Raw genomic sequence first — 14348 nt, forward strand, 5'->3', positions numbered from 1 at the left:
TTATCATTGAAAATGAAACGGCAAAAACACTCATTAAGGAATTAAATCTAAGAGTCAAACTCCTACTCAATAGTAATACTTCACTTGCACAAAATGTTGAATCCCTTAAAAATGATAAGGAAGAATTAGCTAAAGAAAATTTGAACCTTAAAGATGAGCTACACAAGTATAAACCAATTGTACAGAAATTTACACATAGCTCGAAAAAATTAAATCTTATTCTATCTAATCAAAGAGCTGTTTTTAATAAAGCCGGATTAGGATACAAAACTAGCAAACAACAAAAATATCTAAAGAACTTTTTTGTAAAAGCAAAAGATGTCAAAACTGAAAAACCTACATACTTTTATTGTGGGAAAAGTGGACATAAAGCTTATTCTTGTATTCAAAGAAAGATTCAAACCAATAAGAACACACTTGTAAAGGGTAAAAACACAACTAAAATGTGGGTGCCTAAGGGAACCAACTACACTAACCAAGAAGGACCCAAGAAAACTTGGGTACCTAAGAGCTTCACATGATTATTTTGCAGGTATGCCTTGCAGCCGGAAGCAAAAAGAGAATGTGGTATCTTGATAGCGGTTGCTCAAGGCATATGACCGGTGACAAGAGCCTTTTCGTCACCTTGAAATCAAAAGAAGGAGGAGTAGTCACATTTGGAGACAATGCTAAAGGTCAAATCATTGGCGTTGGTAAAATCTCCATATCACCCTCCTCATTTATTGACAATGTATTGTTAGTTAATGGATTAAAACATAATTTATTAAGTATAAGTCAATTTTGTGACAAGGGCTTTAAAGTGTCATTTGAATCTTCCCTATGCATAATTAGTAGTCCAATTGACAATGAGATCATACTTATGGGACATAGACTTGGAAATGTTCACAATGATCTCACCATGAAGGATGGCCAATGTCTTGTAGCCACGGATGCCAAGGTCAATGAGACTAGCTGGTTATGGCATCGTAGGTTAGGGCATGCTAGCATGGATTTAATTTCTAAATTGATTACAAAAGATCTAGTCAAAGGACTACCAAAAATAGACTTTGAAAAGAACAAGATTTGTGCTGCATGTCAACTAGGGAAATAAACAAGAAGCTCTTTCAAATCTAAAAACATAGTCTCAACATCAAAACCCTTAGAACTAATTCACATGGATTTATTTGGACCCACTAGAACTACTAGTCTAGGGGGTAAGAAGTTTGGTCTTGTAATTATTGATGATTTTTCACGTTTTATATGGGTTTCATTTCTTGCCCACAAAGATGAGTCCTTTTCCGCTTTTATCAAGTTTCATAATAGGATTTCGAATGAACTTAATCTTAAACTAAAAGCAATTAGGAGTGATCATGGTACCGAGTTTGAAAATCAGCATTTTGAAAAATTTTGTGAAGAAAACAGTATCAATCACAATTTTTCGGCTCCTAGGACATCCCAACAAAATGGGGTGGTAGAAAGGAAGAATCGCACACTAGCAGATATGGCTCGTACCATATTTTGCGAATCGGATCTACCAAAGTATTTTTAGGCTGAAGCAATCAATACTGCCTGCCATATTTTAAACCGTGCTTTAGTTAGATCTATCTTAAAGAAAACACCTTATGAGTTGCTGAAAAATAAGAAGCCCAATATAAGTTATTTTCATATTTTCGGTTGTCGCTGCTTTATTTTAAACAATGGAAAGGACAATCTAAGTAAGTTTAGTGCTAAATCAGATGAGGGGATCTTCTTAGGTTATTCCTCATCTAGTAGAGCATACAGGGTCTTCAACAAGAGAACTCTCGTTGTTGAAGAATCCATTCATGTTGTTTTTGATGAAGCTAATGGAGATTCTTCTAGAAAAGAAGAAGATGGTGATGCAGGTATACTTGAAGACAGAATGAAGGAATTCTCCATACAAGACAAACAACATGAGGATGAAATCAAAGAAGGTACAATTCAGCAAGATGAAGAAGATCAACCCCCAGCGAAAAATCAAGATCTTCCTAAGGAATGGAGGTATGCACATGGTCATCCAAGGGATCTAATCCTTGGTGACCCTTCACAAGGGGTAAGAACAAGATCCTCTTTAAGAAATACTAGTAATTATCTTGCATTCGTTTCACAAATAGAGCCTAAATCACTAGAGGAGGCCGAAAAAGATGAAAATTGGATAAATGCTATGCAAGATGAATTAAACCAATTTGAAAGAAATCAAGTTTGGACTCTAATTCACTACAAGAAAATACATATTCAGCGACTAAGATTCTAGTCGCCGAATAACCATATTTGGTCGCCGAAACCTTTTCGCGACTAGCATACCCTTCGTCGCCGAACCCTAGTCACTGAAAGGTTTTGGCGATCAATATTGTGTGGTCACCTAAGGTACACCAACAACGACCAAGGTTTGGTTGCCGAAGAAAATTTTCAGCGACCAAATCTGTTGTCGCTAATTTCAACGCCGACCAAATAGTTGGTCGTGGAATGTTTGTCTTCCGCTACCAAAAAAATGGTCACTGAATGTCTATCTTCCCCCACTAATAGTTTGGTCGCAGAATGTATTGGAATGCATTGGCAACAAACATTTTTTGGTGGTAGAAAGTATTAACCTGTATTTAATTAACAATTCAAATTATAAGCTTAATATTTATTTTTGGGCTCGTTCCAAATCCTATACAACCAACACAGCCTATCCAATATCCATATTGCACAATACATTTGCTTATCCAAATAGAAGTATACACAATGTTGGAGAATCCATAATCATTCATTATAAATATCATCATCTATAAGTCTAAAGTCAAGCATACCTATTAATACCATACATCACAATGTTTCATCCATACCATATGTTAAGGTGATAATCATCATCAAATACATCAAAATGTAAATTAAAATCTCAAAATATCTGATCTTGCTATTCATCCAAACAACCATCATGTAGACAAAAATATTCTTATACCAAAAACTGGATTCTGCTTGTAGACAACTCCACCATGATCATCTGAACAAAAGCTATTCATGTACCAAAAACTAGATTTCACATGCTCATAACTCCACCATGTATCTGAGAAAGCAAAAAAGAATACACAATCAATAACCACATGTGAAAAATAATAAACTAAAATTCAAGTATAAGTTCATAATGACATTCGCTTAATTTGGTCAAAATCTCTAAATAACCTACGTAATATAAATGAGAATACATACCAACGAGTATTTGTACCACCAGTTGAATACATGGCCCCATCATGATGGATAGATGACTTGTGCGTTTGAGTCTTTTCCTTTAAGAACTCTGTCAACAAACTTGTAAGATGTGCAATTTGCTTCTATTCTTCCTCTCGCTCTTTTCTTTCCTCCTCACGCTCTCTCCTCTCCTGCTCCAATTGCCTCCGCAGCTCCTCACGCTCCATCTCACGCTGGTAAGTTTCAGGAGGAAGCTGGTAATCCTCAATTGGCGTAATGCTGACACAAAGATCAGCTATAGTTGCTCCCTGCATCCATAAAGAACTGAAATGGTGCACCCAAAATCTTTCAGATTGTATATTAGAAAAACATGAAGGACATGAAGGTTATTTGTAAAATTTCTTTTCCTGAGATTGGAACATGTTAGCGAGTAATTTGTATTATTAAAATTTAACTCACTGAGAGAAGCATTGCTATGTCTGCTCCCTGTGACTCCTTGAAAGTGACATAGGCAATCTGAGACCTTTCAGATTCGCTACCGAAGTGAAAACAACATGATTTTGATAATGATTTCCCACAAGAGAAATGCATAAGACATAATTAGAAGGACAATGACCTCCACAATTCAATATATTGAATGTTCCCTGAGAAGGAAAAGAATTCCTTGATGTCCCTTTCTGATGCAGCCAGGGAAATGTTGCTGACTTTCACTGTTCTTACCTGCAACAGGATGCAAGGACAATATTTCATGAACACTGCAGTTATCCACTCTCATCCTCAAATAGCCCTGGTCCAAAGGGACATGCAATAACATGCTCCATTAGGTGCTTCTCATGGAAAGAAGGGGGGAAAACGGGTCAAAGAAACATCTAAAGCAAGAAGCATTAGAATTGATGGAATAGTGATACATTGAACTAACTCAAAGTTTCATAAGGAGATGGTTAGACTTATGGTTTCATGTGGCACGCTTAGATGAATGTCAGAACAGAAAAATAAAAGGGCAAAGAAATGAAAGAAGTCAGTGTAAGTCAGTGTAGGCTTGGCTTTGATGATATACAAGCCTACTTGCATCATTGACCGAGGATTTGCAGTGTAAGTCGTCTCAATGATTTTCTCCATCTGTGGTTCATGGAACAAATACGTGGAAACATGAATCACTGAACTTCTCTAAAATCTATGAGGTTAAAAATTAATTGTAGATACCTCCAATTCAAATCCATAGTGGAAAGCAACTTTCTTCACATCTTCCAAACTGAGTTCAATGGACATCTCCTGGATATCAGAGGAGAACAAGTTACAGCTAGCTGATTAAGTAAAAAAAAATCAACCCATTATATATCTTATCTGCGCTTGAAATTATATATACATACATCATCAGGTGAGTATGAGTCTGCAAAGTGATAAAGTAGAGGGCCCAAATTTATCCAGACCTGTTCATATAACAAGTATGAATCGTTCATACCATTAGAAGATAATACTTATCACTTACCAAGAAATAAGGCACAAAAACCATTGATTAAAAAATTGGATCTGCTTACAAATCAAATTTTGAGAAAAAGTTGGTAAGGTTCAGGAATCTCTGAAAAGTTACTAAATGCAGAAGTTTATTCTAAACAGTTTCAAAAAAACTTACTCCTCCACTTTTGAGAATTTTTGATATTATTTCAATGTATTCAACAATGTTATGTGCCGTATCCAGGAAGAAACATGTTACAACAGCATCCCAAAATACTGCAAGAACAAAAGGAGTGCAGTAAGCATATGAAAGAATTTCAGCACAATTAGTGTTAAAGTATGTGACCTGAAATAAATCTAGAGAAACCCCTGTTGGATTAAAGTTAAACGACACCTAGTTATCAAACTCTTACAGTGGAGGAAACAGACTGCAGCAAGCTTTCAAATGTTTAACATACAGCATAAGATTTAACTTTTTTCTTTCTTTTGGGCGCAAAGAGCATGCCTCGGTTGACCCATGCATATGCAGTCAGCTTTGTGAATCCTCCCCAGATTAATAAGATGACTTCTTGTGTCCTTAGTTTCAAGTCATGGGGAAATTACAAGGAGTGAAAATTGAGTTCCTAGCAAGAGTTGCAACAAAACATATGATACGATTATAAAAACAAGGAGTGAAAATTGAGTTCCTAGCAAAGATCATGAGAAGTGATCCAAGAATCTCAGCCTTCTTACCGAATGGAACTATTCAAATGGTGATTTTCACAGAACATATGATACGATTATAAGAATATAATCCCATTTCCTCCTGTGAGGAAACAAATAGCATTAATTATCCAACATATGAGAAATTTTTTCTTTATTTCAATATTACACTACCTACTTGAAGAAAGCATCTCTTTGTGACTCAAGAATCTTTACAATGAGGAAATTATGATGTAACAAAAATTAAGAGAGAGAGAGAGAGAGAGAAAGAGGAGAAATTTGCCTACGTTGGAAGAGAACTGGACCAACCGGTACCTCTCCCCATCCGGAATCGAGTTTGTGAAACCTCGATGAAGAAGAAGAGCAGCAGAACCCTAGGCGGCGGAACCAGAGGGGTCTCCGGTGGCCATCGAAGCAGCTCCGCCTGGCCGAGATGGAGGATCTCGGGGCGGCAGCGGAGAAGCGGCACTGGGACTGGGAGGATAGGAGGGCCGCCATGGGAGCTAGGGTTTCGAGAGGAGAGGGATTGGGGAAGCTAGGGTTTTGGAGTTAACGCAAAGGATAGAGGAGGGGTTAGGAAGGAGGAGGAGGAGGGGGAGGGGTTATCCCTGCCGTGGACGGCCTTCCGGTTAGGGATTTGTTGGATTTGGGTTAGGGAGGAGGAGGAGGAGGGGTTAGGGATTGGGGGGGGGGGAGAGGAGGGGGAAGTGGGGGTTGTGCGCGGGTTGAGGGTCGGCTGCAGGATTAGAATTTACCTTTCCTTGCTTTTCGTGTTGGCGCCGGACTGGGTGGATTTGGGCAGGGCGCACTTAGTTTCATTTTAAATTTTTCTCTTTTTATTTTTTTTAATTTATAATTATTTAAAAATAATATTTTTAATATTTTTGGAATTAGAAATTAAATTTAGTGACGAAAATTTCTGTCAATAATTTGTCACTGCCAAAAATAATCTTTTAAAAATTTATAAATACTTGAGTTACGATTTTTGTGACGGCTGAATTTGTCACTGTCTAATTACAATTTTGGTTACCAATTTTGTGACAGATATCCCGTCACTACGGTGGTCACTAAGTTTTGGCGCCCATCCTATCCGTGTATTCTGTGACCGGTCTGTCACTAAGTTCACACCACGGTGACCAAATTTCTGTCTGTCACTACTCCGTCACAAATAGTAACTAATAACGGGTCGTCACTAGTTTTCCGTCCCTATACGCTTGTTTTCTGGTAGTGTCCGCCGCAATCGGACATGGTCTTCCTCTTCTCCAGATATAGGGCAGGAACTCGGAAGCGAAGAAGGCTTGGCTAGCACCGAGTGCGAGGGATTTGGGATTCTGGATAGGGGAACGACGAACAGGCGAAGGAATTAACTATGGCAACGGGTGAAGGCAAGGAGTTAAAGTCGAATAGAGGAATAGGGAATTATGGTTTGTTTGGTTTCTCACACGACGTCCCCTACATGCATACTTTTCTCGACTTTTGTGGGATTGAGATTCAGCCGAAGAGATGAGGATATGCCTAAGTGAATTAAGGTGTTAAACGGCACCATTTGAAAATAAGCAGTTTTTTTTTTTTTTTGAACTTAGAAATTAGCATCTTACAGGGGCTAGTATAACATCGTTCGGTTTTACGGGAACCTTCCACTATCAAAAGTTTGGTCACTAAAAAATTCGAACTTTCTGCCCAATTTTTTCATCGAAAAAAGGCGACATTCGTAAAAGTTTTCTTGGACTAAATTTTTTTTAGTCGCTGGAGGTGAACCTTTAAGGACCAAAATTTAGTCGCCAAAAGTTTTACCTCCAGCCCGCGCAAAATATTGGACTCGTGCCAACTTGGTATTGCTTTTCCGCGACCAAATATGCATTTAGTCGGTGTAGGACAATTATTCAGTAACTAACAAGAATGTTGGTCGCAGATAGCTTTATTTTCAGCGACCAAACTTTAGTCACCAATCGTTTAACCTCCACCCCGCCAACTTGGTTTTGATTTTCCGCGACCAAATATGCATTTAGTCGGTGTAGGACAATCATTCAGTAACTAACAAGGATGTTGGTCGCAAATAGCTTTATTTTCAGCGACCAAACTTTAGTCACCAATCGTTTAACCTCCATCCCGCCAACTTGGTTTTGATTTTTCGCGACCAAATATGCATTTAGTCGGTGTAGGACAATCATTCAGTAACTAACAAGGATGTTGGTCGCAAATAGCCTTATTTGTAGTGACCACTATTCATTTAGTCGCCGAAAGTGGTCGCTGAAAGTGTATTTTCTTGTAGTGTAATGAAAAGACCCCCTAATGTTTCAATTATAGGCACCAAGTGGGTATATAGAAATAAACTAGATGAAGATGGAGTAGTAATAAGAAACAAAGCTAGGTTGGTAGCCAAAGGCTATAATCAGAAAGAAGGCATAGATTTTGATGAAACCTTCGCTCCTGTTGCTAGGTTAGAGGCTATTAGACTACTTTTGGCATATGCATGCTTCATGGATTTCAAACTCTATCAAATGGATGTAAAAAGTACATTTTTAAATGGTTATATAATGGAGGAAGTTTATGTAGAACAACCTCCAGATTTTGAAAACCACTTACATCCAGATTATGTCTTTAAATTGCATAAAGCATTGTATGGACTTAAGCAAGCCCCTAGGGCATGGTATGAAAGATTAAGTAATTTTCTAATTGAAAATAAGTTTAAAAGAGGAAATGTAGACAAAACACTCTTCATTAAAAGAAAAGGGAATGACTTATTGCTTGTGCAAATTTATGTGGATGATATAATTTTTGGTGCTACTAATGATAGTCTTTGTCAAGAGTTTGCTAAGCTTATGCAGGGAGAATTTGAAATGAGCATGATGGGTGAGCTAAACTTCTTCCTTGGGCTACAAATAAAACAATCAGAGGAAGGCATCTTCATCAGTCAGTCCAAATACATCAAGAAAATATTGGAGAAGTTCAAGATGAAGGATGCAAAGGAAATCAGCACACCCATGGGCTCAAGTTGCAAGCTTGACAAAGATGAAAAAGGTAAAAGTGTAGACTGCAAATTGTACAGAGGTATGATAGGGTCTTTACTTTACCTTACTGCTAGTAGACCAGACATATTATTCAGTGTTTGCATGTGTGCTAGATACCAAGCATGTCCTAAGGAATCACACTTGCAAGCTGTTAAAAGAATATTCAAATATCTAGTAGGGACATCTAATGCAGGCTTATGGTATTCTAAACAATCTGATTTAAATTTAATTGCTTATTTCGATGCTGATTTTGCCGGGTGCAAACTCGACAGAAAAAGCACAAGTGGCACCTGTCAATTCTTAGGTGCAAACTTGGTTTCTTGGTTTAGCAAGAAACAGAATTCAGTTGCCTTGTCCACAGCTGTGGCTGAGTACATTGCAGCCGGAAGCTGTTGCGCCCAAGTTCTTTGGATTAAGCAACAACTTGAAGACTTTGGTATCAAAATGGACAACATTCCAATTAGATGTGATAATACAAGTGCAATTAATTTAACAAAAAAATCCTGTCCAACACTCTAAATCAAAACACATAGAGATTAGGTATCACTTTATAAGGGATCATGTGCTGAAAAATGATGTATTGATTGAGTATGTATGCACTGAAAATCAATTGGCCGATATCTTTACAAAGCCCCTTTGTAAAGATAGGTTCAACTTTTTAAGGAATGCCTTGTGCTTGTATGATCCTAGCAAATAGATTGAATTTGTAATGCAAGCATGAATTGATTTCAACACTATAGCTTAAATGATTTAATTTGTCAAGCATATGCAATGCTTTGTAAGCTCTAGAGATACATGTGAATGCTACTCAAACTAATAATACACTTCAAGGTCACATATAGCAAACCTAGTGCCTAATAAGTGAAAACATGAATTTATCAAAGTTAGATGACGAATTGTTTGACTTTCTGGAGGATGGTTACCCTCCCTTGGACTCTTCATGGAGATATTTTCAGAGCCTATTCCATAGGCATTCGAAATTTGGTCAAACATTCCTCATTTCAATATTGATAACTCAAAAATCATTTTCAAACCTTTATAGGATGTATCATTAAGGGGAAGGATCACAAGCAAGCTCACTCTATATTCACCAAAAGAAATTAAGCTGATTATTGTGGTTGAATAAAACAAATTGGGAAAAGATAGGAATCATTCTGAAATTTTTCAGTGCCGGAGACGTCTCTGGCAAATCACAGAGACGTCCCCCCGGCGAGACGTCTCGCATTAGTCGCGGAGACGTCTCGGGGACAGAACGAATGTTTTTTTTTAAATAGGTCGAAATAGCTCGAGCCGTCCCGAGCTGCTTTCCTTCGTCCCCAACGAAACCCTAAACCATAGCATCCATCTTCTCTCCGCCACAAATCGAACCAGAATCACTCCCCATTTCCCTAGATTTCCAATCAATGGCACCTAAGAAAGCTAGGCGTACGGGTGGAAGGCATCCTAGGGTGGCAAACGACGAGGAACGGAGGGAAGAGTCCTCCGCGCCGTCTCCTCCGGTTGCTCCGCCAACCGTGACCCCCTCCTGTGCGAATCGCACAGTAACCACAGGTAGATACATCGATTTTCATTTCCTAGCTAGTGAGGGGTTCTCTATTGGAGAGAGACTCCGTGCCCAAGGTTGGGAACACCTATGTTCCCTAAATATGTCAACCTATCCCGGCCTAATGAGAGAAATCTTTAGCAATTTGGCCTTAGGGAGCTCGGGGTACACCGGATATGTCCGAGGCACATTGGTAGAAATCAATGAGGACGTCTTATCTAGTTTGTTACAAATACCCAAGTACGGTGAGGCTCCGACCTCACATCCCCAAAGGGAAGTTGCCTTAAACCTAATCCTAGATAGAGAAGACTGCGGTCCTCTTGACATAATCAAGTCCCAAGACCTCAATGCTGAAATGAGATTGCTTTTGAGCATAATTAATAGGGTCTTGTTCCCAAAAACCGGTCGCTTTGATTTCATTTCGGAGCGAGACTTAGCCATTATGCACCACATCTTGCTAGGGATTCCCATAAACCTCCCTAGGCTCATGTTGAACTACATCTCCATATGTCATAGGTATTCCAGATTTAGCGTACCATATGGGATGGTCTTCACCCTAGTTTTCAAACACTTTAAGGTTCCTATCCCTGAAAATGAGCCAGAGAAACCCTTGAGAAACACTGATTACTACAACGAGAGCACATTACATAGGATGGAGTTTCACAAGAAAGACGGGTCTTGGGTTAAGGTCTGCAAAAGAAAATCCCAAACTATAGAGCCTGAGATCCATCATCGGGAGCCTGTCCACCTCTCTCCTCCACATAGCCCTATGCCTTTTCCAGATCATATGGAGAGCTTTCTGAAGGGTTCTAGCATGTCATAATGGGCAGCGGAAGCTAGGGATTTTAAAATTTTCTTAATAAAGTCCCTATGCATGAAACCCTTTTAAGCCTAGATCACCTTAATGATTACAATCAAATAATATAAAATAAATGCAGAATTAGTAGAATACCTCAAACGCTAATCCAAAGTGTACAATCTCTACGAGGCGTCCAAGTGTCCGCCCTCCAATGGTGATCCACACGAAAACTTGATCAAGACTTTAGCTCCAAAGACTTTTGATCCTTAATGCAGAATTCTTCTAAAGAACTCTAACGGCTTGCTTTCCTTCCTTTCTATTTTTCTTTAGCCTTCTAAAATCACTTCTAATCCTTTTGTCCTAATGAAGACTACCTTGTCTTGGCTTAGGACACACTAGAAGCAATGTTAGAAAGAAAGAAACTAATGTAAGAAAGAAGGGATATGAGAGAGAGAGAGTTGGATTGATTTCCGATGATTTGAAAACACCGGGAGCATTCCCTATTATAGATGGCGTACGGATGCATTGTAGCCATCCATTCATGCATGAAGAGGGGCGTGAGATCAAGGGATGTGTCATTTGATGAGAGGGCATATCAGAAGTAGTTAGGATAAGATGAAGTGCTTATGATATGGCGCTTCATCCTTATCCATTCCCTAAGCATCTCTTCATGAAATCCACCGTACTCATGCCTCTCTTCATTTCTTCTCACGCATGAAAAATAGGGAGCATTCTCAACCATTGATCAAGGCTAGATGATGATCCAAAGGCCCTTATTGGTGGCGCCATAAGAAAGAAGGAGAGAGAGAATCATGCGGTTGAAGGGAAAGTAGTTAGGATATGATGACGTGTCATCTTTATCCAATCCAAGTGGCACTTCTTCATGAGGCGCCATTCTAAATTCACCGTATTCCCTTCTTTCTCACGCCATCTGATGTTGACTAAGTCAATATCACAAGTCCATCACGAGATCATGATCTCCCATCATCCCATGATGAAGATCCAATGGCTCTAATCCATGGCGCCATCCATTTGATCCTTCTCTTCATCCAAATGTTGATCCAACGGTCAAAATTAAATGTTTTATCAAATCTAATCCAATTAGACTCAAATCAAGCCAATTTAGGTGCCAACTCTTGGCTAACCCATATTAGAATATGATCTAATCAAATTAGATCAATTAAGAATCAGATTCGAATCCAATTCGAATCAGATTCGAATCCAGTTCGAATCAAGAGCTAAGGTTTTGCAACACCTGCTAGGATGTTTATCTTGCAAACATGATCTAATCCAATTAGACCCTTGATAAGTTTTCTTGTGTGTGACCCATTGGGTTCCATACTTAGCCAGCAATAGGTGTGAGTGCGAGTTGACCCAACTTGATTAGAACTCTTCTAATCGATTTAAGTCCAAACTGCGCGAACCCGAACTTAACAATTAGAATCCTTTCTAATTGATGATCGAATTAAACTCTTTAGTTTGATCAAACCTATAAGACAAGATTGACGTCTAGCAACGTGTCATGTCTACCCGAAAAATATGAAATTTGGTGGAAATACCAAAAATACCCTTCAGTGGCAAGTTACCATGCAATTCAATCCTTTAATCAAACTGCATCCCAAATATGTATATGAGTATGAATATATGTCAAACTCAATTTCATATTCATATTTTTCTCAATCTTTTAATGATAATTCAAATAATGAAACATTAGAAACTCTTTCTAATTTTCATTCTGCTTTGATCAAAGGCTTCCTGAATTATCATATGATTAGAATAAATAGTATGCTATCTTCTCTTACTAGAAGTGATTAATTCCTTGTTGACCTACTCATAATCTTCGTACACAATCCACCATATCCAGAAGACCTCGTACATAACTTATTGTCATGAATGAGTATAAACCAAAACATAGGTTCATGTGCACAAGATACCATGGTGATCTCAGGTCAAAGGATCAGTTGCACAACTCCCACTAAGAGAATCATCTTTTGACATGTAAGTAAGACTTCATAAGATTTCTCTTTGTAGGTCAATTCAGTGAACTCATTCTTCTAATGAGCACCCATATCTTTGTATTAGTGTCTCCACACAAATGATTGTGAGATCAACCATCCTCTGCATCGAGCATACATAAGACATGCCAGTCTTTCCGGTAATCATTGATCCCCGACTCAATGTACCAATGACTGGGAATATTTAAGATTAGGATTTTAGGATTTTAAGTCTCACTAGTATGATCTCATCATAGTCTTAAAACCATTGCCCTAATCTAAGGAGTTTATCATAAATATAATCAACAGCATATGATAAAATATAATGCCTTTATTCATATTTAAATGTCATGTACATGATTTGGATAAATCAAAAGAAAAACTCTTCGCAATACATATTGCGATTGGCTTGTAGGGCATCTACTCTTTCAATCTCCCACTTGCACTAAAGCCAATCGCTCTTATATTTTATCCCCATACAATCGAGGTGGCGATCGAACTGCTGTTGTGGTAGAGCTTTAGTGAACGGGTCTGCTAGGTTGTTCTTGGTGTCTACTCGTTCAATGACTATGTCTTGTCTCTTGACAATCTCTCGAACAAGATGGAAGCGTCTTAGAATGTGCTTGGATTTGTGATGAGACCTTGGTTCCTTCGCTTGAGCAACAGCTCCAGTGTTATCACAATAAACTGGGACTGGTCCAGCAATCTTGGGAACTACTCCTAACTCAGAGATGAACTTCTTCATCCAGACAGCTTCCTTAGCGGCTTCACTTACAGCAATGTATTCTGCCTCAGTAGTTGAGTCAGCTACAGTTTGCTGTTTGGAACTCTTCCAGCTCACTGCACCACCATTTAGGGTAAAGACATACCCTGAAGTGGACTTGCTATCATCTGAATCTGATTGAAAACTAGAATCAGAAAATCCTTCTAGTTTCAACTCAGATCCTCCATAAACTAGAAAAATATCTTTAGTCCTTCTCAAGTACTTAAGAATATTTTTCACAGCTATCCAATGCTCCTCTCCTGGATCAGCCTGAAATCTACTTGTTATGCCTAAGGCATAAGCAACATCAGGCCTAGTACATAGCATAGCATACATAATCGATCCTATTGCCGAAGCATAGGGAATAGAATTCATTCTATTTCTCTCTTCAGATGTCTTAGGAGACATCTTCTTAGAGAGACGTATGCCATGACTCATAGGCAAATAACCTCTTTTACTTTCTTCCATGCTGAATCTTTTCAGCACATTATCTATGTACCTAGATTGGGACAAGCCTAGCATCCTTTTAGATCTATCTCTATAGATCTTTATACCAAGTATATAGGATGCTTCTCCCAAGTCTTTCATGGAAAAGCTTTTTGACAGCTAAGTCTTGACCGATTGTAACATTGGAATATCATTTCCAATGATCAGTATGTCATCTACATACAATATTAAGAAGACAATGGCACTCCCACTAGTCTTCTTGTACACACATGGTTCATCCACATTTTGATAAAACCAAACTCTTTGACTATTGTATCAAAACGGATGTTCCAACTCCTCGATGCTTGCTTTAATCCATAAATGGATCTCTTAAGCTTGCATACTTGATTTGCTCTCTTACTTGAGACAAATCCTTCTGGCTGTGTCATGTAAACTTCTTCCTCAAGATAACCATTAAGGAAGGCAG

The 14348-nt window shown here is 38.5% G+C and overlaps 1 protein-coding gene across 1 annotated transcript; it reads right to left on the reverse strand.

The window, feature by feature from the left end:
- Positions 1 to 3768: 3768 nt before the first annotated feature.
- On the reverse strand, positions 3769 to 4899 carry LOC120109511 (carnosine N-methyltransferase-like; the record flags this gene model as incomplete). The annotated part of the gene is made up of 5 exons (XM_039123252.1): positions 3769 to 3888; positions 4234 to 4287; positions 4372 to 4440; positions 4539 to 4598; positions 4802 to 4899. Coding segments are annotated over 5 exons (401 nt in total), but the record flags the coding sequence as incomplete, so codon positions are not given.
- Between the last annotated feature and the right edge of the window lie 9449 nt (positions 4900 to 14348).

Source organism: Phoenix dactylifera, unplaced genomic scaffold (genome assembly GCF_009389715.1).
Source record: "Phoenix dactylifera cultivar Barhee BC4 unplaced genomic scaffold, palm_55x_up_171113_PBpolish2nd_filt_p 002308F, whole genome shotgun sequence".
Lineage (NCBI taxonomy): Eukaryota > Viridiplantae > Streptophyta > Magnoliopsida > Arecales > Arecaceae > Phoenix > Phoenix dactylifera.